At 30.0% G+C, this 26466-nt stretch overlaps 1 protein-coding gene across 2 annotated transcripts; it reads left to right on the plus strand.

The window, feature by feature from the left end:
• Positions 1 to 13359: 13359 nt before the first annotated feature.
• Positions 13360 to 20513, plus strand: LOC110410524 (basic helix-loop-helix (bHLH) DNA-binding superfamily protein). Of its 2 annotated transcripts, none has more exons than XM_021420258.2 (5): positions 13360 to 14582; positions 14716 to 14878; positions 15033 to 15263; positions 15392 to 15562; positions 20138 to 20513. In XM_021420258.2, the coding sequence occupies exons 1-5, from the start codon at positions 14494 to 14496 to the stop codon at positions 20225 to 20227; spliced, it is 744 nt and encodes a 247-aa protein (XP_021275933.1). In that variant the 5' UTR covers positions 13360 to 14493; the 3' UTR covers positions 20228 to 20513. The 2 variants fall into 2 exon arrangements, with proteins under 2 accessions (XP_021275933.1, XP_021275934.1); XM_021420259.2 differs by having other exon boundaries at positions 13368 to 14582; positions 14719 to 14878.
• Positions 20514 to 26466: the final 5953 nt, after the last annotated feature.

Below are 26466 nucleotides of genomic sequence, written 5' to 3' on the forward strand. Positions count from 1 at the left end.
CTTGTCTCAACCGTCTATTTTATAATATCAATGCCCTCTTTATATCTTACAGCCTGGTGTTTCATGCACAAACATAACACATTGAAATTGATTATAACTTGGTTCTTGAAAAAAGTTTCTCAAAGTCCTCTAGTTACTCGTTTTGTGCGTTCTTACAGCCAATTAGCAAATATATTCACCGAAGCTCTTCCAAAAATTTAATTTCAAATGTTGCATGCCAAGTTGGGTGTTCTTTCTCTCTCACGCCTCAACTTGAGGGCGATTAATGAGGCAATCTGTTCCTCCAATTAGAAGAAGAAAAAAAACAGCAATGTTAATACTGCAATATTGACTAAATCGTGGCTGTAATCTGGTGGTCAACTCCACTAATAATTGTTTCCATTTATTATTTGCTCAATTGTATATACATGGAATAGATTGAAATATGACACTCAGCATTGAGAGAGTAAATCTATAAATGTGCTCTTAAAACCTCGTAAGTTTTACTAAGTATTAGAATTTGAATTTTATTCAGCAACTATTTGATCAAATTGTATGAATAAATACAATTTATAATAAATTATTCACGTATTGATTATTGATTCGCTTATTAAACTGATTTATCAATCTATAAGTTATATATAAGTATATGAAAAGAGGAACCTGATAAACTTAACCTAAACAACTTTATCTTGCTTCTACCCTCCTTGTTTAAGTTCTTCTTTTCTTGTTCTAGATCTGTCATTCCCCTCTTTATCCCTCAAAACAATTACTAATAAAATAACATTAATAAAGATATGCCCATTAAATAAGTAAGAAAGGACATTGTTGAACTGAGTTTATTCTCCTAATAATTTCTGTTTGATGGGTTCCTAGATTAGAACCATTAGCTAAGAAAAGCATTAAAGCTGGGGCACCAAAGCCGTGTCCACAGTAATAGAAAGTGGTTATACAAAGCACCAAATTCAACGTGGGAAGATGCTGAGGTAAAAAAGTTTGAGCCCATGGTTTACAGTAGTCTCGATGTTGATTGACAAGAGAGTCTTGATGCATCAATTCCAAAGAATTTTGTAGGTGAGAGACAGCGAGAGAGAGAGAGAGAGAAAGAATGACCCAGGAGTCAAGACCACCGTCCGTAGAGAGTCATTGGCAAGATTTGCTTTTGTCAAAACAAAATTGCTGCTGTTAGATTCACAGCTTCGTTGTTCATACCCCCAATTGCTGTCGTGTTTCTCAAATGCTTGTAAAACCAATGACCTTTGCTGGACTTAGTGTACAGCCCTCTCACATTTTCTTTGCAACGTTGCTTTCCATGCTTAAAATAAAGGGCCCTAGCCATTTATGTCTTTCTTTGACAACAAAAGAATCGTCAAAAAACAAGCAAAGCAAGAAAATACATCGTAATCATTGTTTTCAAATTTTGAAAAAGGAAGCATTTGAATATTCCATTCAATAATTGATATATATATATATATATATATATATATAGACATACATATTTTAATTTAATGAATTATATTTAAATTTTTTCTTTCTCCTCTGAATATAAGATTTTGGTTGATAAGATTTGCAATATGCCCATAAAATAATTAAAGGACAAAATTATGTCATTTTTTTTAAAAAAATTAAATAAATAGATTATTTAATCTTCTGTGCAATATTACAGATATTCCAGATTAACAGTAATGAGATTTTTAGTAAGTTTTTTTTCCATGTATCCAAGATCGAGTAATTAAATTCAACAATATTCTTGCTTAGCCATTGGGAGGAAGAAGAAGCATGTGGAGGGGGTACACTGTGTAATTTCCTAAGCAATGAAAACGAAATAATCGTTGAAGCATCACATCCAGTCCAGGTCAACTCGGTCGCCATCGCCAGGTCTTCCCACCCGTTTCCGCGTGGCGAGAACCCGGACAAGTGTAAACGGGAACACGCCGCTTTCGATATCATGCGTTTGCGGCCCTTTCGGTGATATACATTATATACTCCCTTTCTAAAATATTGAATTTTAAAAAAAATTAGTAAAAGAGATATAAGGATACTAAATACATAAAATAAATATATATATATATATATAAACAATTTTGTGTCATTTAATAAAAAAATTTCAAGTGAGATTTTACACGTGTGAAACTAAATTAAGGAAAGCGAGGGAGGAGGCGAGCCACAAGGAAACAATTCATCACGGCTGTCCCTTGTGTTTTTCTGTAGATCTTGTCTCATTTGCCTCGTTCACCCTTGCGTCATTACAAAGGGTAAGGAATGATGACATCACGTCTCGTGAAAGACAAAAGCAAGTCATTTGCCCCTTGACTGAGATATTATCTATGGGATGGAATAATTCTACTCTTTCTCTCTCTCTCTCTTTCTCGTCCTATCCCTTTCTTTTTTGGTGACTTATCTTTACTTGTTTTTCCGAAATTATTCCAAGAAAAATCTTAGACAAAATTTTGTTGCATATCCCGATCACTCCCGTCCATTCCAATCAGCACATGTAAACCAAAATGATTTCTCGTTTGGACAGTCAAAAAGCTTTTAGATATATTTATTTATTATCAATTGTTGAATTTGATGCAACCAATCCATCATATCAAGTTTGGTCAATTTTATTGATAAAATTATTTAAAATTAAAGAAATTATAACTATATTTATCAAATTAGGAATGAATGTGCTTATTAATTTGTTTTACCAGTAAAATTTTTTAAACAAAATCTTTCAAATATTTATGAAAATTTAAATATATTTTTATTTTTTTATTATATTTAATTATTATTAATAGTTAGTTAATTATTATTAATTAAAATATCACTTATCATTTTATATCATGTGACGTTAACGTAGTATACTGACATGTTATAATGGATAATGTTATAGTATGATAATATAATTATATAATTTTTTTTACTTTTCACATTAGCGTCATGTGAAAATTAAATAATAAATGATATTTTACCCAATGATAATTAATCATTCATTAGTCATAAGGATCTATTTAGTTTAAAATAAAAATATAAAACTCTTAATTGAATGCAATAAAAGCATAAAAATTTAATTAAAATTTCTTAAATAATTGAAAAGCTTTTTCAAACATTATACCATTTTTAAATTTTGTTCTCTTGTACCCACCAAGTGGTTATGTCGAATTCTAGTTATTATTATTTCAAAAGACTAGACCAACCTATTAGATGTCTTTGGCATACAAACCCCATTGATATTATTTAAAAGAGTACTTAGTTTTCATTTTTATTAACTAGAGAAGAAATTAGCATTAACTAATGTCTTTTCTCCTTGCTTGAGGATAGGATCGAAGAATAAGAATATCAAAAACATGATGAATAGATTCATTAGGTAGGTGCATCAAATTATTAAATATATTATATCCCAAAGTGTTAATTGTTGCATTATTTTATAGCTTTGCTTGTTCCAAGTGTTATGATGTTTCACAACTATGGAAAGAAAAGTGGATTCTTTCTTGTCTTTGGAAAACTTGAAAGGAGAATGACTAATTATCTTAGTGGTCTTTATAATCTTTTTGCATTACTTTGTTTGGTTGGCCGACCAGGACCAGTATAATTTAATTAATTAATTAATTAATTGAATAAGTTGTGCATTATCCTTCGATGACACTAAGGAAATGGGGTAAGTGTATTTTCCACTAAAATAATACAATTGGATTGGAGAATAAGATGAGGAAAATATTAGATTAAGTAATGCGTCTTTTTTATTTTGGGCTATAGGCTAATGGCAATTAATTAATCTAGTCATTACTACTAATGCACGTGCCAAGATTAAGAGGTTTGACATTTTTAGTATTATGAGTCAAAAAGCTAAATTCATAATTTATCAACAAATATTAATACAGCCATGATTCTGTAAAAAGAAATAGTATGACCATAATTTTAATTAAAAGCCTTTTAAAAATTAATAAGTTCGATTGATGTTGTGTGTGTGTGTGTGTATATATATATATATATATATATATATGAACTTTTTTAGTGTCTTAAAAAATAATTATGATAACAGAAAAGGAATGTTTCTAATCCATACAATTAGACATAACACTGAAAGGAAAAGGTGATTTCAAGTTTTATTAGCGGATTAAGTTATAATTAGCAAAATTATAGCCAAATGCTATGTCTTTTAATTTAATTTTAATGGAGCTAAATAAAATTTGTCATTATATGCCATAATGGAGTAATTAATATTTTTTTAAAGAATATATAAACAATATATATCATTAATTTTTTAAAAATATTAAAATAAACTGTATTTACACTTTTTTATGATTTCAACTTTGCTCAAATGACTTCCTATGATTTTTTTTATCAATTAATACCTTGTAGTTTTTTTTTTTTCTGATTAACGTCATATGGATAACTTATGTTTTTATAAGAAGTTAGATTCTTAATTTTGTTTCATTAAAATTACCAAATACTCTTAATTGAGAACAAATAGATTAATTTTGAGTTGAAGATATTTTTATAATTTTATTGAAAAATATTATAACACATTTGAATAAAATGTAAAGAGAAAATAGAATAAATTATGTAAACATGAAATTTTATGTAAACAAATAGCTAATAAGCCCCTCACTAGTATGAATAATAATGTTACATGTGAGTCTATGTTTCACACAAAACCTTTCTCTAAAATTTCAAGAGACCAATAACTTTCAATTAAAAATTCACCACAAGTCTAAATGAGGAATAACCAATAGCATAACTTTCGAGTAATAAAAATATCAAATAAAATTTAAATTTCAAACTCCAAAAGATAGATTGAAAGACCTTGGTACATATACCTCGTATAAAAATTTTGAAATAATTTGAATATGTTTTGATACTGTTTAAATTGATGTTCTCATTAAAAATTCTGAAAAAGTTTTCACCGTTCACTAAATATTGATCAAATTTTGTATATAGATAGTAATTTTTTGTACATAGATAGTAATTTTAAGGTCCGTTTGGTAACCGGAAAATGATTTATTAGGAAAAAAAATTTTTTATGTAAAATGTTTTACAGGAAATTCTGTTGTTTGGATAAATTGTCAAAAAAAATTTCTATTGTTTAGATCATTTTATTAAAAATATTTTTCATTATGGAGGAGTTATTTAGGTGTCAAAATAATAAATAGGAATTAAGTAGGAAACAATATTGATATTTAATTTTCACTAAGTTGGGATCAAAATTAAGAATGAAAATGAAAATGGATAAAATCAATAATGATATTTCTCAAAGTATTTAACCACAAATTTGTAATGAAAATAAACTCTAATTTTCAAAAAATTTTCATCTTATAACTTTTTTATCATAACGATAAAAATATAAATATTCATCAATTGTGTAAGATATCCAAAACTTATATTTGTAAATATGTATTCATTAAATAAAAATTATTGAAATATTTTTTATTGTAATTATTAGTAAGATTTAAATCTATTACAAATGTGTATTCATCAAATGATGATCATTGAAATATTATTATAATTATTAGTAAGATTTATTTCATTTATAAATAAAAAATGTAATTGTATTGAATGGTTTCATTAAAATAATATTTTTTAATTTTAATAGTATTGTATAATTTAAATATTAATATTTTAAAGTTAAATATTAATATTTTTTATTTTTTAATATTTAAATTAAATATTAATATTCATCAAAATTATACCCATAAACTTATTATAAAAGTGTTTTTATTGTTCTTTGAAAAATGTCTTATGCCCTTAAGAAGATGTAAGACATTTTTTGTGGTTAACCTTATTGACTCTTAAAATTTTTTATATCTGGAATTAATTTTCCGTTTGCTAAACAAGCACAAATCTTAAAAACGTTATCCAAAAAATATTTTATTGCAAAACTAACAAACCCTTAGTTACTTGTTTTAGGTATTACTATTAATCTTCTCATTGAACTTTATCATTCCCTCAATTTTAATTTTCATATTTTTGTTTTTAATGGAAAACTTAACAAGTTCTACCCAAGAAACTTTACTTAAGTTCTTTCCACACATAAATATTTATGTTTTTAATAGAACATGGTACAATGATAAATTTGATCTTTATCCCAACTATATATTTTGCTGCTTGGTTCACATAAGAACCTGGTTATAACTTTTAACTGCGGCAGTGGATTTTATATGTAGACTTTGGGCAAGACTTAGATAAAAAGCTTAAATAACAATTAAAATTTAAGATTAAATCCATAAACTCTAGAATTTGTTACAAAGATTAAGTACATAGTTTTGAATAGTTTGAACAAGTGTTAATACTTTAAATACTAAACATGTATTTTATGCTGACACCATGTTGTTTTTTATGACTGTTAATGAACCAAAACAAATCCAAAGAGCTCAATAAGATCAAGCAAACAAATTAAACAATGATCAATTAAGGAAAACAAGTAAGTAAAGCTTAGTTGATTATCATGGAGTATTAATCGACTAAAACAAATCCAAAGAGCTCAATAAGATCAAGCAAACAAATTAAACAATGATCAACTAAGGAAAACAAGTTAATGACCTAAATTCTCAAGAAGTCCTGAAGAGCTAAAGAGGCAAGATAATCAACACTTCAGTCTGCTAAAGTTTCCTTTTAATCGACTATGGAAGTAAAACCAATCAATTAAACCCATTTTGAAGGGTTTTAAATCTATGAAGTACTACTATAATGGACTAAAAGAAAATGATGATCAACTAAGGGCAAAGGAAGATTTTCAAATTCAACTAGTTAGACGAACTAACAATCAAAGCTAATTGTTTAACTGATGTGTCAGATAACTTACCAAATCCTTACACATTTAATGGGCAAATTTCCTCTAAACGGCTAGTTTTCCAATTACAGCTATACAAAAAAGCCTAAATATGGACTCCAATAGGAAATGGAAATTCCATTCCCTCTATTTCTTATTACCTTCTTATAGCTTCGCGGGGTCATTTTGAAGAGGTCAAAATAGCAATCATTGATCATCCTTTAGTAATATTAATTTTGCTGACTAAGAAATGAGCAAAAAAGATTGAAAAAAAATGCCCTTAATCATTTTGTATAAATATATGTGTATATATATATATATATAAAAACTTAACATATAAAAGCCTTTCATTTTCCTCTTTTTCTTTCTTTCTCTACATCATCCTCCTCTCTCCGTCTCTCTCTAAATTTCTTCCACCAATGTTGTCTTTCAACGATAGCCGATTTAATGCTCCACAACCAGATTTGGCCTCGGGAAGTGTTGATTTGGTGCTTTAGCAAGCGATATCTAGTTGTACAAACTGTACATCTAAAAAAATGTCAAATTCTAAAAATAAATATCGGGTTTTAGTGTAATTTGTAAAATGAAAAACATATTTTTTTTATTAGGAAAGCCTTTATTACAAAAAAGTGTAAAACTCCACTAAAAGTACAACAAAAACAAGGAAAAAGCTCAATTACAACTGCACACAAACAACCAACATTCAAAAGATAGAAAGAGCTAACAAGAAATAAAATACCTACAAAGAACAACAATATAAAACACACAAATTAACCATAATAGAAAAACCTGAGGGAAAAAAAATAAAAACAATAAAACCCAAGAAGCATGAAGAAAGAAAGCCTAAATGATTAGTAATGAAAACGGAGAAGATCATCAGAACGGTTGATTCCAGCCTTAGCCAAGTGATTCGTAAGATTATTGGCAGATCTAGGAATCTTAACAATCGATCACTGTTGAATTCTTTTTTCATGCAATTGATGAGATTCATAGTGTTTCTCATTGTCCAAGGGATGAGAGAGGGACTGTTGACCATAACACATAATTGGAAAAGTCAGACTAAACAATAAGTTCATGACTACTAACCCAATGAGAAATAGCAAACAGGAGAAAAGCTTCCTTGATAGCCATTAACTCTGCAAAATTAGAATCAGCACTACCCAAAGATTTAGAAAACAAAATTTTTCACACGTCCACAATCATCACTTAAAGCACCTCTTATTCCAGAGTCGCTTGGATTTCCTTTCGAAGCTCCATCGACGTTAAACTTCATGCAATCTCTAGCTAGTTTCATCCAATCAACCATTAGTTTGTGTTTCTTTACCATTGATTTAGCTTTGACACATGAGGGTTCTCTCACAACATAGAGAACAGAAGGATTTCCAAAGGCCATTTTGCCTTAGCTTATCACCCAACTATTAGCTTAATGATATCAAAATTTTGATAAAGGTCCCTAAGGTTTCCATTAAAGAGCAACCCATTTCCTTGAATCCAATCATCCATAAAATGGGGTAAAAAGCCATTCACCAAGAGAGCAAGCAACTGCCTTGAGAAACAGTGTCATTCCAAGCAAGAAAAAAGCTTCTCATGTTGCTAGGGAAAGCCTACTTAAAGCCCTAAGAGTCCATATTTTCCAAATGTCAGAACATCTAAGAAAAAGATGCTTAATAGTTTCAATTTCAACATTACAAATAGCATAAAGAGTAGAATTATGAGCAATTAAACCTCTTCTAGCTAATTCACTTCTAACTGCCACTTTGTCCTAGATAACTTGCCAATAGAAAACCCCCACTTTGGGAAGAGCAAGATTGGACCACACCATCTTCCAAGTATTATCAAAACTAACATGATAACCAAAAATAGTTCTACAAAAAGACTTAGCAAAATAGTTACCACTAGTACTTCCTTTCCATATAAAGCTATCCGGCATATCCCTATCAAGAGAGAAGTTATAAACAATACCAAATAGTTGGTTCCATTGGTTGCCAACAGAAAACCCCCACTTTGGGAAGAGCAAGATTGGACCACGCCATCTTCCAAGTATTATCAAAACTACCATGATAACAAAAAATAATGCTACAAAAAGACTTAGCAGAATAGTTACCACTAGTACTTCCTTTCCATATAACTTTATCCAGCATATCCCTATCAAGAGAGAAGTTATAAACAATACCAAATAGTTGGTTCCATTGGACTCTTTCCTAATCAAAACAATTTCTTCTCAATTGAATATTCCATTGACATATATCTTCATTCCAATATCCAAAATCAATCAAACATCTAGTTTTACTAGTTGACAAGGCAAAAATGTGAGGGAAAGTATCTTTAAGAATCAAATCGTCAATCCAAGGATCACACCAAAATTTTATATTTTTACCATTGCCCGAACATGAGATCATCAAAGGAGAGAGGACTGACAATGTTTCTCTAGATAGATGACATTTTTCTAATCTTAAAGGGAAAAGGAAACAAGTTGTTCGAATCTAAGCCATTCCACTAAGTAATAATTTTACGCTAAAAACAGTTTTTTTCATCACCAAAACTCCAAATCCACTTGTTGAGTAAAGATCTCTTTCTAATATTGAGATCAACAAGGTCTAGTCCTCCATTTTCCTTGGAAGTGCACATAAAAGCCCAATCAATAAAATGGATTTTCTTTCTCGAAGCAACTCCACCCCATAGAAAATTTCTTTCTATTCAATCCAGCTCTTCCTTAACAATAGAAGGAATTCGAAACAAAAACATAAAATAAACAGGGTGACTAGCAAAAACTAACTTTAGAAGAATTAATCTACCTCCCATAGAAAGAAGTTTGCCTTTCCAACCTACCAAGCGAGTCTCAAATTTCTTAATAATAGGCTTCCACACAGCACAAGATTTAATATTTGCTCCAAAAGGCAACCCCAAATAGGATGAAGGAAAAGAACTAATTTTACAAGAGATATGAGAAGCCTAATCCTCCAACACATGATTGTCAATCCCAATACCATAGAGGTTACTTTTGACAAAGTTAGCCTTTAATCCAGAAATCAATTGAAAACATATAAGAATTCTCTTGATATTAATCAAACTATCAATATTAGCTTCGTAGAAAATCATTATATTGTCAACAAAATGCAGATAAGAAATCGTATGTCCATTCTTTCCAATATTGACACCATGACAGTAGCTAAAAGAAATCGTTTTATTAATTAAAGCACCAAAGAATCAACCACCATATCAAATAAAGAAAGAGATAAGGGTAGCCTTGTCTAAGCCCCTTACTCCTTCTAAATTGCTTGGTAAGAATGCCATTGAATAAAACTAAGATAGACGCCCGATGACATGCAAATGGAGATCCATTTTCTCTATCTAGAACCAAATCCCAACTTGTTCACGATCACAACTAGAAAATTCCAATCAACATTATCAAAAGCTTTTCGAAAGTCAACCTTAAAAATTAAACCCATATTCTCTTGTTTCTCAAGATGATCAATGATTTTGCTAGCCACAAAAACACAATCGAGAATTGATTTGCCCTTAGTGAAGGCAAATTGATTATGGCTAATCATAGATCCCATCACCTGTCTCAACCTGTTCACAAAGACTTTTCCAATCAGCTTATAAAAGACAACCAACAAGACTAATTGGTCTAAAATCACTCAGATTCTCCTAGTTAGTAATTTTTAGAATGAGAAAGATAAAAAAGGAGTTAATCTTGTGATTAAATCTGCCCGAAGCATAAAATTCATCAAAAAGAGCCATAACATCAGATTTAATCTTTATCCATTGGTTTTGAAAGAAACTCATATTAAAATCGTTAAGACTCAGAACGTGATTCCCATCAAACTTTTAAGGGCTTCCCAAACTTCAATTTCTGAAAATGGTTCTTCAAGCTAAGAAGATAAAGAAAGATTGAGATGATTCATGGGGCAATTAAATTTGCAACTCCAGCAACCTCCTAACTTTAAAAGTTCTCCTCAAAATGAAAAGTAATAAGCTCAAGAACCAGCCTAGAATCGAAATTGGTCTTACCGCAGAAAGAGATTCTATCAATGAGATTTTTCCTTCTCTTATTAGATGCTACAATGTGGAACAATTTTGTATTTTGGCCTCTTTTTAAAAACCACTTAATTTTGTGTTTCGTATTTAATTATTTATATTTTATTCCTTATAGTTTTATAGTTTATTTTTTAAGTTTAAATATAAATAAATAAGAATATTGAATGATGAATTTGAACCTAAGAAACATCATCGAGCACAATTTTCTTAAATAACTATTATAAGTCTTTTTTTTGTTTTTTTATTTAGATGTTATATAAATTATTATTTATTATAAATCTTTTTATCGTTGGTTAAATTCAACATATTAGTTTTAAAAATTGTTATCTTTTAATTTTTTTCATCTTTGGCCCCCAACAAAAATTGGCTAGTTCCACCCTTGATTATCATCATCCTTTTCATCACCATTTTCAGTCTCTTGATCTTGGTCTTCATCATCATCTTCTTCTACTCCATCTTTTTCTCCTTCCATGTCACCTTCTTCTTCCTTCTTCATAAATGGATTGATCTCTTCATAATCATCATTAATAAGAATTCTATGTTGTCAAGTTCCTTTAAGGTAGCGGCATTTGTTCAAATAGACATTTTAATTTCTTAGATAAACCCCTTTGTTCAAGTCAAATTTATTGTCTCTATCTCAATCACTATTAGGAAGATGAAGTCTTCTCCTAGCTTTAGCTTTGAAAGACAAAGGAAAAATAACAAACAACATCAAGGCTTGATAGGATTTAGAGGTGTATTGGAAGCAACTAAAATTGCATTTGATTGCAAATAATGGAAAATTTTACTAGCTTTAAGCCTCCTACACTTTGAGTAAGGAACTAAAAAAAGAAAAAAAAAGATATGAAACAATTAAGATTTTTTGATGATTTCGCATTAAATATAATTCGGTGTGTAAAATTATACGTATAAAACAGTTTCCTTTTTATCAAATAACTTTTAATATTACTTCTCCAAAAACACAAAAAAAAAAAAAAAAAACTCGTAGATAAAAGAATAAAGCAAAGTGTAGTTCGAAGAGGATATTAGAGGAGATTCAGAGTTCATTTGTCTTCTCTCCTAAACTGATTTTATTTTTTTTTAAAAAAAGGAAAGTTTTATTGTTATGTACGTAACAGAAAATAAAAAAAAAAGAAAAGAAAAAAGATTTTGAATGGTTTATGTTGTGCAACTATTGTGTGAGTGTGATTTTGGTGGCTATCCGTCAATGCCGAAATTCATGTTAAACCCAGTTGAAGACAACCTTATCACGTTCATTAAATGCACTGCCCTTTCATTTCACCTTCAGAACTACATAAACAAAGATATTTTCCTCTATTTCATTAAAAAAACTGAAGTTTTAACTGTTCAAATGTGTTTATGGAATCCACTCTGTATCCCTAGTCAAAGGTTTTTGATCAGATCGATGGATTCAGAAAAGTGTGAATGACCAAATGCATAGTAGCAACTTCCTTTCTATTTCATCTAAATTTCAATCCAACGTATAAATTGATAAGAATAAACTTCCTCCTGTTTGCATATATATATATATATATATATAATATAGTCACATAATTAAATCAAGTAGTTCGTGGTTGAACGGTAGCTTGTTAGCAATCTCCCTTGTTAATTAAAAAATTAGTTTGAAATCAACAAGACGTTACACCAAGAATCTTCTCTTCTTATGTCCTAATCATAACAATGCGTGTAGACAACTCCCCCTAATAATAAACAGACAGATGTTTATTTATTTATTGCCTAAGAAAATAAAATTTCTTAAAAAAACATACATCACAAATGTAGGACTTTATAACATTAATTATCCGTGCGTGATACGAGAATTAAATATAATATATATACATATCACACTGGACGCACATGATTTGGATCCAGGAGTTGTGACCTCTCCAAACAGTTTGACCATCAGCCCTAGTTACAAGACATGGGACTACAGGCTAGGTTTTCTTTTCTCTTTTTATTTTTGTACATCTACAAGATTAATTGTTCTATCATCCTTTACACCCATTATACATATATACATATTATGTGGGGAAAGAGAAAAAAAAAATAGAGAGAAGTTTTATTTTCAAAAAGAATAAGTTATTTTAAAATAAGAACGACTTTTATTAAAAACAAAAAAAAGTACATTTTGTTATGAATATTTTTATAAATATCTATTTATATTATTTATATCTAGATTTGATGTAAATCAAATTAAATTAGGATATAATCCATCTAATCTTTAAGTGTTATTTTCATCTTATAAAAAAATTATCTTGTAAAGAGATTATTTGCCTATAAATAGACTCCCTTAGTTCATTTGTATACACACTTTAATAAAAAATATAAATTATTTTAAAATAAGAACAATTTTTATTAAAAACAAAAAAAGTGAATCCTGTTATGAATATTTTTGTGAATATCCATTTATATTATCTATGTCTAAATTTGATGTAAATCAGATTAAATTAGGATATAATCCATCTAATCTTTAAATGTTATTTTTATCTTGTAAAGGGTTATTTGCCTATAAATAAGTCCTCTTACCTCATTTGTATGCATACTTTAATAAAATTTCTTCTCTCCCCCTAAATACTTTCTTTCTCTCTAAATACTTTCTCTTATATTTTTCTTATAATTGTTCTTTTAAATTTATTTCATAACACATCCCTAATTTTATATTTTTAATTTTTTTTTTGAATTTTATGTAACTTTACCAATTATATTGAGTTTTATGTAATTTCATTAACTGAGTTGATATCACCAAACTTTTAGAGATTTTGTTAACAGTACAGATATCTAAAAGGCTTCAAGGGGACTCCTTGGTGGTTACATGTACCAAACACCTTTACAAGCTATATTGGTAAGAAGATTTATGAGTGATTAAATTAAGTTGGAGACTATCATATAGGGATTTTGAATTCAAATCATGGGTTGAGGAGTCTACAAGACTGGAAAAAATTGTCTTTTTGATCGTGTAACGTAAGATCATACATATAAAAAAAAATTGTTATTACAGGTCAAGGTCGCACTAAGCATTAATGGAGTGATCATGATTTGCCGTGTTTAATTGTGACAAAAAAGAATAATTAGACGTCTTAATTAATAATAAGAAATCAAAATTCAAAAGATTGATCTTCAGTTTTAAAAATAATATATGATATGATAGTAGTACTTTTAAGCAGCCAAAAGGCCAAAACATTACAATGTTTGATAGCTTCAATGTTTAGTTTTGTTTTTATTTTCGGACGTGTGAAATTGTGAAAGGATGAGTTGAGAGAGCTATGGAGAAAATCACCTGGAATAAAATAATAGAGCATGGTAGTGACAAGTGAGGACCCAAGGAAAAAGCTTCAATTATTCGGGGCGTGTGGACTCAAACGGCATAAGAGAGACTGGGGGAGGAGCAGTTGCGTTAAGTGGTGTTTTCATACGCGTCCTTGTAGACCGCGGCTGATTGACGGCTCTGATCTTTCGACGAAGGTGAAGAAACGTTAAACATGGCATCCCACATGGTATAAATGGTGCCTCGCCCCTGCGGTTTGCTTTCCTTCTCAAAAACATTCTCAACTCTCATTGGGCTCTTTCTCACTTGGTCTCTCTGATTCCCAAATCGCTCCTTGTAAATTCTCTCTTGCCCAGCTGGAGTGAGAAACAATCCTTGCTGCCTTTCCTTTCAACGAGTTTAGTCTTCTCTCTGTCCCCTGTCTTTCTCTCTTAATTTTTCTCTACAAAATCAACATATGCTTGCCATGGAGAATATTGAGAATATCGGTGATGAGTACAAAAATTATTGGGAAACCAAATATTTCCTGGAAAACGAAGAATATAGGTACCTTGTTAACTTTCCAACTAAATTAATTTTGTTTTCTTTCTGCCCATTTTAGCCCTTTGGCTACACACTGTATCTATGAACAACTGTAGACAATTGAATTAATGGAAACGGAATTTGCTTGAATATGAAGCAGCTGGGCAATTGATGAGTTCTCCGGGTACTATGATTCGAGTTCTCCTGATGGGGCAGCCTCGTCTGCAGCCTCTAAGAACATCGTTTCCGAGAGAAACCGGAGGAAGAAGCTTAACGAACGGCTCTTTGCACTCAGAGCAGTTGTCCCAAATATCAGCAAGGTGATGGATAAACAAAAAATTCCACCACCATTTGCTTCGCTTTTGCTTCTACTCTTTAAGATTTTTCTCTCTCCTTTTTTTATCCTTTTAGAGAAAAAGAAATGGGATTCTTTGGGTTGTTAATTACTTTGATCTTATTGGTATGTTTTTCCAGATGGACAAGGCTTCCATAATCAAGGATGCCATCGACTACATACAGGAATTGCATGAGCAGGAGAGTAGAATCCAGGCTGAGATACTGGAACTGGAGTCAGGAAAACTGAAGAAAAATCCGGGGTACGAGTTTGACCAAGAGCTACCGGTGTTGCTGAGATCCAAGAAGACCAAACTGGAGAACATTTTTGATTCCGGGGGATCAAGAACTTCCCCTATTGAAGTTCTTGAAGTACGCCCTCTCTGTTGCTGTCGAATATATATGTATATGTATATTTATATTGATGTGGAGTAATTGTTTGCTTTTGAAAATTTCTTCTGTTTTCGAATTGAAATTAACTTTGTTTATCCTTTCTGCAGCTCAAAGTGACGCACATGGGAGAGAAGACAGTGGTGGTGAGCATAACATGTAGCAAACGGACAGACACGATGGTGAAACTGTGTGAGGTTTTTGAGTCCTTGAAGCTCAAGATCATCACAGCGAATATCACTGCTGTCTCTGGGAGGCTGTTGAAAACCGTGTTCATTGAGGTCAGTCCTTTCAAATTTACTTCTCTGAGGCTCTTTGCTCTCTGTTCTATCCCTGCTTGTCCTGTTTCCAACTATTTTGGCATTGTTCCACTGGTGACAAAATCTTATGATATATTAGTGATTTTGTTAAGTATTCCGACAACCCAAACATTGTACACTGTTAACATTATTCTTTCTATTTTTATCTACTCTTCTCTTCTTCCCTTCCCAAATCTCACCATTCCTAGTATTCTTTCTAATTTTTTGGTAAGGTGCGCCAACATTACTGCTAAAACCTGCTCAGCATAAACAATAAAGTTTTTTTAATCCAAAATTAGAAAATTCGAATCGAGCAAGTTGGATGGATGGGTAATTAATTAAGTGGGTTAAATCCCATGTTTAGGGGAGGGGTGGTTGATTATTTAATCATAGGATACCCAGCATTATTGCGCATTAAGTAGCCTTCAGACAAGATTACTCTTGTTGGATTTCTTTCCTTTTCAGGGTAAAAACAATTTATCCAATCTGTTTTCACTTTAGTTTTTCCCATATTTGCTTTCTAGTAATACATATCCTTCTTTCACAGCCAGTGCTTATAATTACAGAAGTTTGAGAAAATACTCTTTTTTTTATTATTTTAATTTATTTTTTGAAACAGAGAAAGTACTTTTTCCATTTTAAAGTTTCACGACTTTTTTTTTCTTTCTGGTTTTAATTACTTTATTTTGTTTGCTTTTTTTTTTTAATTTTTGATTTTAATGATTTTTTTGAGAGAGGGTTTTTCCTCTACTTTAAATATTATTTATTAATTTATTTAAGAAAATGAATTCAACGACGCTGAAACAACTTAAGAATTCCAAGATCCAAATGGTTATTTATTTCTAAATATTTTTTTATAAAACAATTGTCAGAAATTATTGAAGAACACCTTTTTTAAAAAAATATTTCCAAATCATTAATTAATAAAATAAAAAAAATTTAAAATCATCGTAATAACGTCTTATAATTTTTTTTCCCTCATTATTATATATGCAGACATGAATATATTGGATAAATATTTAATAATTTAAGCAATGGTACAGAATCGGACTTTACAAAAACTACTGCGGATTAAGAGCATTAATTATTGGGTAATAAATTTGTTGAAATCGGAGGCGTACATAGTTAGAAGGGTATCAATATAAAAAACGGCCAAGGACTGTGGGGCCTAAAAGATTGGAAACCGATAGACTCACTTTAATAAAGCGGATGATCTATCATGATGAATGTAATTTAGGGCAATGATGGGGTAAGTGAAATCCAGAGTGTCCGAATAAAACCCACCCTTGACCACTAAAGTAATCAAAAGAAAGGACCCCATTTCACTTCCGCTTTAGACCTCTATTATTATTTTTTTTATAATTTATTATTTTATTATTACAATAGCATCATTCTTCAGCTTTTTTTTTTCTTTTCTTGTGCTTCCTTTTTTAACTTACTCTCAAAATTAAACAAATCTTAAAATATTATATGAAGCGTAATACTTATGATTTGGTATTATATATTTTTTGAATTTAATATTTTTTAATTATCAAAATATTATAAGAGTTGATTATACTTCAAAGTTTTTTGTTTTCCTTTTCAAGTTTACCTTGTTTTATCAGCATTATCCACGTTGTTTGTTTTGTTCTGTTTTTACTTAAAATAGCCACGAAATTTAGACATGTGATCAATTTGTTGACATCAGACAATATATAAATATTGGAGGTCGCTACTGCACCCACTTGGCCTATGTTAACCTTAAATGCATTTTTTTTTTCCTTTTGTGTATAAGACAATTAGGTAAAGTACAAAGGTGGGAAATGATATCACCATCAAATTAATTTTTATAGAACGTACCAAAACAATCCAAATATTCAAATATATATATATATATATATATGTGCTAAAACATTTCTTTGAAAATAATAATTTAATTAAATAGTACTTTTTTTGACTTAAACTAGATCAATATATCACAAAGAACACTAATAAAATAAAATTAAGCAAATTCATAAAATTTAAGTCATGTTTTATTTTTTGGCATTGAGTAATATAGGTTTACCCTTTGGATGAATATTATATATATATGGCATGTAACCATTTGTGCATAAACTCTAAATTATAATTAGGATGAGGTAAAGAATGAATAGAGAGCTTTAGGTTCAAGTCATAATGGTGTCTCTCCTATAAAGAAAAAAATTAGAAGGTAGGGCATAAAGATTTCAATGGGTATCTTGTAATTAGGTACTTTGTATTGTCTTGTTTGATTAAGTAAGATTAAGGTATTTTATAATTAGATTCTAGTAGTAAAGTTACTATCTTTTATGGATTCGAGTAGGATTACAGTACTCATTATCTGAATTCGATTATAAATAATAATTTTTAATATTCAATTTTAGTTTTACATATATATTATTTTTGTTAATAAATTCATTTTAAATATTTTTGGTCAATATAAACTCTTTATAATTAATGTAATACTTACTAAAATTTATTAATTATTTTAAATAAGATTTTTAAATTTTAATTTATTTTTATAAACTAATTTTAATTTATTAATATAAATTTCATTAAAAATATACATAAAAATTATTTTAAATAAATAATGAGTAGTGTTTAGGATATTCGGGTATAAGTTTGATAAATAATTTAAAAAATTAATTACTGATTTATAAAATTTAACTATCCTATCATTAAATAGAGTTTAGATTAAGGTATTTCAAAACTAACAAATATTCTATTTGTTGATATCTCTAATAAGACAAGATAGGTTGATACCCATATGAGAAAACAAAATCATTATCAAGTTTCTTCAAATTAACTATCATGTGAGAGGAGGACCCATGAAATTAATCTAAACATAGCCATGGGCCACTGCACTAAAATGGTGATGTTGCTGAGAGAGCCGAGGCACATAAAGTTGTACAATTTCCCACTTTTTGTGGTGTTCCTATGAGCTGCCAATTGTTATCCAAACTTTGAGGGGTCCCAAACACCCTGTGATTGATTACCACGTCTTCGTCTCCCCTAGTCAGATGCAATCCTTTTGGGCCAACTGACAAAACATCCTTGTTTCTCATATTGTCAAAAGCTTTTCAGTAAAATCCCAGGAAACAAACAAGACTCCGAAAGCCAAGAAACCACATGGAAACCTCATGTGTGAACAATGGGAAAAACAGAGAAAAATTTTGCATTCAAAACGTGTTCTCATTTATCTAATCTGATAAAACAAGCAATGACATGTGGTTTCATACGTCATCCTCACACCTTTCTCTAGTGTGAATTTTTTTACAACGTGGGTAATTTCTTCTTATAAATATCCCACTCTTGTATCGTTTTCATTCAAGAACATAAACAGGTGTGGGGTTGTTCTTTTTAACCCTCTCGATGTGAGTTTTCCTTGGTTAATTTACATTGTTTTATGTAATTGTCACATCACCAAATTTAGGTGGAGCAGTTGACACTTAGAGCGTTGGTTAGTGTTGGGTTTGGGCTTTAATCATTGATCATTTCCCTAGCAAGACATCCAGATTTTCTGGGTTAATTTATTTGTCTTTGATATCTGAAAGAATTAATTATTTAATTGAAATATCATTGAATTTTTTATACTAAAAAATTATTGAATTTGTCAGCAAGTTGCCAGCAAACATATTTTATCAGAATCTTCCGAAAACAATCATAGAGGCTAAGGTTTTGTTTATTATAAAAGCATGCTTTGCCCCACATTTTGGATCTTTTTAATGCTTTATTTATGTTTGAGAAAGATATGATGAATCTTTTAGAATGTTAATTTAAGCAGTCTTCTGTCATCCACGTATATTCGGCTCCACAAGATAAAGAATAGTGCCAAATGTCTACACTCTTCACCTAAAACTTGGGAATTTGCCCTACCCTTTTCTTTTTTTTTTTTTTTTCGCCATATATTCTTATACAGTAGCCATTCCACACCATCTAGTTTCTTTTTTTTTTTTTTTTTGCCATATATTCTTATACAGTAGCCATTCCACACCATCTAGTTTCTTTTTTTTTTTTAAAAAAAATTTCTCAGACAAATTTCATTTTATCAGTTTCATGGTAGTATGATTAGGATATAATGCATTTTAACAGGAGATACAACAAGGACCCTAAAGTTTCCCCTTTTTTGGCATTTTCAACTTCTTCCTTTTTGGCTCCAATCCTGAAATAACCCTTTTCTTGTATTTGAATGGTAATCTCTTTTGTTCTTTCACAATTTGTCACAACACATGTTCCTGTTTAAAGCCAAGCAGACTGCAGTCTGCACACCCCAGGGCCTTAAGAAGCATCTGGTAGGCCAAAAGAGGTCAAAAAAATGGCTGAGCAGCACTCATTAAAACTGGGATTTGGACATAAAAGTCTAAAATTAGCAACTTCCCTTCCTGCTTGTAATATTTCTGTGTCACCAGATGAAGATCAAAGTCAACTGGCAGAAATTGTATTGTTTTATTCTTTCTGTAGATATGCTTTTGCTTACTGGACTTGATCATACAAGGGTTGGAAACCAATGATCCTGGCTGCTAATTCACCTTTTTAATTGCTCTTAAACTTGATATACAGGCTGATGAAAAGGAGAAAGATGAGCTAAAGGCACAGATTGAAACAGCCATTGCAGCTCTTAACGATCCGCAAAGTCCAATGAGCATGTAATGAAGCCACATCCAAGTCTAATATCGTCCTGTCTTCATTCATGGATGGTATTTCCATCGCACCGTGGCCTTCGCTACTTTCCCATCTTCCTTTTCCCGCATCGGAGTCTTTAGTTTTTGGTTTCCTTGGGAAATCGCCACGGTTGAAATGTAAGTCTAGTCCATGGCCTTGTAAAATAACTGTCTGTGTTTAAGAATTCAGCAGAATAATAATAACGTTCGCTTTTGTTAACAAAAAATAAAAATATAAAAATAGAGGTATCCGTTCATGGAGGTGTTTCTTGAAACGTCTTGTGTCGACTTGGTTTCACTACATCTGTAGCAGCTGTCTTATCAAAGTCCACTTAGATTGACCATCATTGTCTTTTTCAGCGATTTGGAACAATTTCCATTTCTTAAACCACAAAAATTTCTTTTGAGCATTCCGTTTCTTTCTATTTTGTTCACAATAAAATTATCATTATCCTATGATATATTATAATATTAATTAATATATTATATCATTTTAATCAAATATCAAAGAAATATTATATGAGACGTAACACATATCATACCTATTATTATTTTTTAATTATTAAAATTTTTTAAACATGATAAATTATTTTTGAATATATTAAAAAAATATCAAATTTTATTTAATTTTTAATTAATAAATTAATATGTACAAAGAATATCTTATTTAAAATATATTATTCAAAAATATGTTAAGAGTTTAAAATAAAAAATAATAATTTTTTAATTTATATCATAAAATCTTCAATTTCATAAGTAAATATAATAATTTAAAATTTTTTATTTTACCAATATACATATTATTTATAATTAATTTTAAATTTTTTTATTATATTCTATGATGCGATAAAACTCGATATCTAATATTAAAAAATAAAATTTCACTACATGATATATATCTCAATTTAACTTCTAAATCACATTTTTAACTAAATTATGGATAGCAACAAATAATTCAACAATACAAAAATGAATGGAATTAAAGACGGGGAGGGTGGGTTCGACGGTGGAGAAGCTGGGTTAGTAGTAGGTGACGTTCGACCAACTTTCAATTAGCAACGTGATTACAAATTTGCAGTAGGTCTAGGTTAAAATGGGTGGAATCAACAGTGACAAGGGTGGGTTCGACGATGAAGGGGCTCAATCGATAATGGGTGACATTTCAACAACTTTCAATTGGTAGCGAGTTTACAAATTTGCGATGGGTCTAGGTTAAAATGGGTGGAATCGACACTAAAAAGGGTGGGTTTGACGATAGGGAGGGTGGGTTCAGCGGTGGAGGGGCTTGGTCGATAGTGGGTGACATTTGGCCAACCTTCAACGGGTGGGAAAAAGGGCAAAGGGAGTGGGTTGGGAGCTTCAAGGCAGAAGGAGAGTGAAGATACAGAAAATAAAAGGGAGAAATCAGGGGAGGGGGAAGGAGCTCACTTCATTTAAATAATACAACTTACCAACAAAATTCTTGATGAAATCGTCGATTATATTACATCCGTTGGTGTTCTTCGTGCCTTTTGCTTATATTATATGCCAAATAATTACCGACCAAATACCAACAAAAATATAATTGTTAGTAAAGTCTATTGGTAGTTCTTTGATGTTTTGTTAGAATACAGCATGTCTGCTATCCATCTCTATTTGTTGACAAAATTTTATTAATGATTCCTTTCCGTCAATAAAAGTCTATTTTCTTGCAATGTTAATGAGTTTTTATAAAGACTTGCTAAATTAACAAATTGCTATTTTAGAAAGAATTTGATTAATTGTGCTTATAGTTATTTGTTAAAATTAATTAAATTTATCATTTTAAAAATTAGTCTTTTTTATTAAATTCACTTTTATCATTAAATTCATCAATAAAAAATGTAGAGTAACTTTTTAACAAAAATATATTATGTGTATTATGTGACCTTAACAATCGTTAAATCCATGGTCAATTAGTATTTTTTGCATATATGAACATTGACGTGACTTTATTGATGTGGTGAAATTGGTTGAGTGGGAGAGCTTCTCCATCTAAAACATTGTCATTCTAATTAGTCAATTTCACTACTTTGAGAAAACCACATCATCTGTCATGAGTGTAGAAGATAGAGGCTAAACGATGAACTTAATGCTCGCTAATTGTTACATGACATATTTTTGTCGATGTAAAGGTTTATTTGAACATAAACGGCAAAATAAGAACTTATTTATAATAAAAAGATGAGATTTCCTTTGAGAAATTTGAGATAATTCAAAAACTTATTTAACATTTAGATATTTTTGGATTTTGTGGATGAGGGTCAATTTACTTGACATGGGCATAAAAATTGGATCCACATCCGACATTCTCCCACTTATATGTAACGAAATGAACTCTTTTATTGTTGAAAGTTGTGAACATCATCTTATCAAAAACAAAATCAGACTCTGTACAACATGTGCCCTTTCTTTGAATTTTCATAATAATGGATCACAACAGCACATGAAAAACTTTTGTTCATCTCAATATGTTGGTTACTGTATGCCCCAAAATCATTTTTGTAACATTAATGCAGGCATACCTATATAAAATCATTTTTATTTTTGTTACTATATGCCTAAGATGTTGGATCACAGAATTAGAAAATAAAAAAATTGCTCTAAGGCGTGTAACAATGCAACTTTTCTTAAGGTTTTATTCGTCCCCACTTATAGTGTATAAAAGAATTATCGATGTATAAATCTCAAAGATATAATAAAGCTTAGTAATTAATTGCGTTTTTGCACTAATGAAATCCATCCACGAAGCATTCACCAGGATATGACAAGATTATCAAATTCTTATAGAGTCTTTCTGCAGCAAAATACTATAAAAGCAATCTAAGAAGAATTTAAAGAAAATGGAGAAAATGATTGAAATTATTTCTCTTTTGTCTTTTTCCATACATCTTCAAGAAGCCAAAAAGTCTTATTTACAAGCATATTTTCCAACAGACACAATTGTCTATTTCCAATAAACACATGCCCACCTTTGTTTTCCATCACGTTGTTCTTGATGGTATTTACATATTGATATCATTGTAGCTCAATGTATAATAGGAATGCCACATGTCTATCTATCACATGGACCTTGATGGTTTGTCTTTTATCACATGGACCTTTTCCAACTCGAGATGCTTTACTTTAAGTTCTTTATCTTTTTTATTTTGTTTGTGACTTCATCTTGGTTGTAGCAATCTTCTTCTATTCGAAGATAATTACCAAAAACCTTGAGAGGCATATGCTATTTATAGGCAAAGTTAGCTTTTTCTGACAGATACAACTCTCTATTTTCAATAAACACAATTATCTATTTTTTGACAAACATAAGTGTTATTTTTTAACATAATTATTTGAATAAACTTAATTATGTGAACAAACATAACTTTTAAACAATCATAATTATTTAAAAGATTTCTTTACTTTCATTCTTCCTTTATTATTGTTGAAAATGTTCCTACACAAGAACATTTATGCTCATAGTTTCAATGCAATCACTTTCATAGACGTGTTCCGCAAATCGAATCAGCACAGCCAAGGTAACATGCTAAGATAGCAAATATTGACTTGGCGTCTCAAGCGCCAGAGGAAAAGTCACAGTCTAGAAGTTGAGGCATGTGTCTTGGCTCAAGGAACTCAGCAAAGGAGGGAAACAGTGATTAATATGCATTCATTTTCCTTTGAGGTGTGTGAATCACAACGTCTGATGGAGCTTCTCCTTTAATAGCACATGCCTTGTTCAGTAGGAAATCATATACATCCTCCACTGCTACACGACGCTAACATGAGTGTCAAACTTGATCTTTTCTGAAGCATCAAATTCAACTCTCACGTCTGGCTACTCTACAACCTCTCATGCTTATGTGGCAAGATTACCTCATCCTGATTCGTTAAGGAACCCTACGGCCACAACCTAATATCTCTACTCAAATTCCGCCGCCTGGGCTACTTTCTAAATACTTAATAGGACCGTATTTCATTCACAGGAAGAAAACGATGGTGTTTCATCTTAGTTAGGTATTTCGCATGCGAAGCCATTGCTTGTGTAAGATCGTACAGGTGTTCATGTAAGAAAAAAACAATACTTGAAAGATTTGTCGTATTGTGTGCAAGATAATATAAACACGGCAATAAAATCAATAAATGTCCCTATTTGACTTGCATGGAGTTTAAGAAAAAATACTTTAAATTTTGTGTTTTTTAATATCTTTTAAAAATATTTATGGCATTGATAAAGTATCATTTTTAGTATAAAAAGAAGAAGGAATTATTAAAAATTAACTTGGAACGTATGAAAAGAAAGAGTTGTAGGTGTTCAGGAAAATGAACATAATTTTGAGTCGTTCAAAAAGAAAAAGATAGACATTTAATTTGGAATGGGTGGAGTAATTAATTACCCTTTTTAGAATAATTAATATGCCCATAACCCTTTTGATTAAATTTTCATATTTTATTTTTTCATCTTCATATTTGGGCCACATTATTGGATTTAAGCATCATAGTCTATTTGGTCATTTGGGCCCATTCAGCCCAAATTGCGGAGCCCTTAAAAATTAATAAACATTACAAATTACAAAAATTGAAAAAAAAAATTTGTAAGATTGCAAAACAAAAACAAAAAATTTACAAATAATATAAAAACTTACAACAAAAAATATTAAAAAAAAGAAAAAAAAATGCGAAATTTGCGAATACAGAAAATCCTAAAATACAAATATACATTCAAAATAAAAAATCCAAAAATACAAAAAATAAAACCGGAGAAGTAGCACATCCTCCTCCTCCCATTGGCCTCCTCTTCCAACTCACTTCTGTCGTTGTTGCCATCCAAAAACAAACTTTCCAGGTGGAACAGTACCAATCGTAACACTTTTCCCTCTCCTTGTTGGTTGTCGCGTCGCACCTTTCACCACCACCAGCTCAGCCCTTCCACCACAACTTGTGCAACTTAATCTGCACCGTCAATTACCCAATCTCTTAGCTTAAAAGCGCCAAACAACACTAGTCGAAAGAGAGAAGCAGAAATTTGGAAATTCCAGCAAAAACGGCAAACTTACAGCAAAAAGCAATACAAAAAAATCCCAAAAATTCCCACCTCTCGACAAACCATAAACCACCGCTCACATTGGCCGCACAAAGTTAGCACCTGCAGCTAAAACCACCCCCTCCGAAAGCCTAATTCTAATTTTATTCTTTTATTACATTTAATTAAAATTTTAAACTATTCAAATAAAACCCTAAATTATTAACAAAAAATTTAAATAAGTCATTATTCTTTTATTACATTTAATCAAGTTTTCATATTTTTATTTTGAATCAAATAAGTCTTTATAATTAATGATTGACTAATTATCATTAATAAAAAATTATTTATCATTTTATATCTATATGTTATTACCATTACATTGATGTGAAAAGTAAAAAATATTACATGATTATGTTATAATGTCAAATTAGTATATCATATCATCATTAATTATGATATGTCAACATGTTATATCATATCATCATTAATTATGATATGTCAACATGTTATATCATAATCAATTATAATATTTAACATATCACATCAATGTCACTCGATATAAAATAATAAATGACATTTTGACTGAATCAATCATTAGTTATAAGGGTTTATTTGATTCAAAATAAAATTATAAGGGTTTATTTGGTTCAAAATAAAATTATAATGGCTTATTTGAATTTTCTTGTTTAGTTTAGGGACTTTTTTGTATATTATGCTAAAAAATTATCATAATCCAAAAAAAAAACACTCTAAACTTTTTTTTTAAAAAAAACTTTTATACAACCAACAAAAATCCATAAAAAAAAAGTCAACATTTGAATTTAGTCCTTTTACTATGCTAAAATGTTGAATTTAATCAATTTACCATAATTTATATAAATTAGGTCCTTATATTTTAAAAAAATTTTAATATTAACATTAAAATTTACGATAATTCAATGATGTGGCACTCAAATAAAACTGTTTAAGTTTTCTATGTTCTTTTAAATATGATATGCATCAATTTATCAAGCCACGTGGCCTTGATCAAGACTTAATCCATTCAAAAATGGATTCAATTTTTGACAAATTTGAAAACTGGTTAACTTGATCAAGGATCAATCCATTCAAAAATGGATTTGATTTTGAAAATATGAAAACTCCTTGATTTGATTAAGGCTTGATTCATTTAAAATTGGATTCATTTTTTGAAAAATATAAAA

The sequence above is a fragment of the Theobroma umbraticum genome, unplaced genomic scaffold, assembly GCF_002168275.2.
Source record: "Theobroma umbraticum cultivar Fairchild unplaced genomic scaffold, ASM216827v3 scaffold_56.0, whole genome shotgun sequence".
Classification (NCBI taxonomy): domain Eukaryota; kingdom Viridiplantae; phylum Streptophyta; class Magnoliopsida; order Malvales; family Malvaceae; genus Theobroma; species Theobroma umbraticum.

Excerpts from the sequence above, each read along its gene's own strand:
- LOC110410524 (XM_021420258.2), top strand. The coding sequence starts at position 14,494 with ATGCTTGCCATGGAGAATATTGAGAATATCGGTGATGAGTACAAAAAT. Across the intron at positions 14,879-15,032 it reads TTGTCCCAAATATCAGCAAG|ATGGACAAGGCTTCCATAAT; the intron begins GTGATGGATAAA and ends ATGTTTTTCCAG. Across the intron at positions 15,264-15,391 it reads CCCCTATTGAAGTTCTTGAA|CTCAAAGTGACGCACATGGG; the intron begins GTACGCCCTCTC and ends TCCTTTCTGCAG.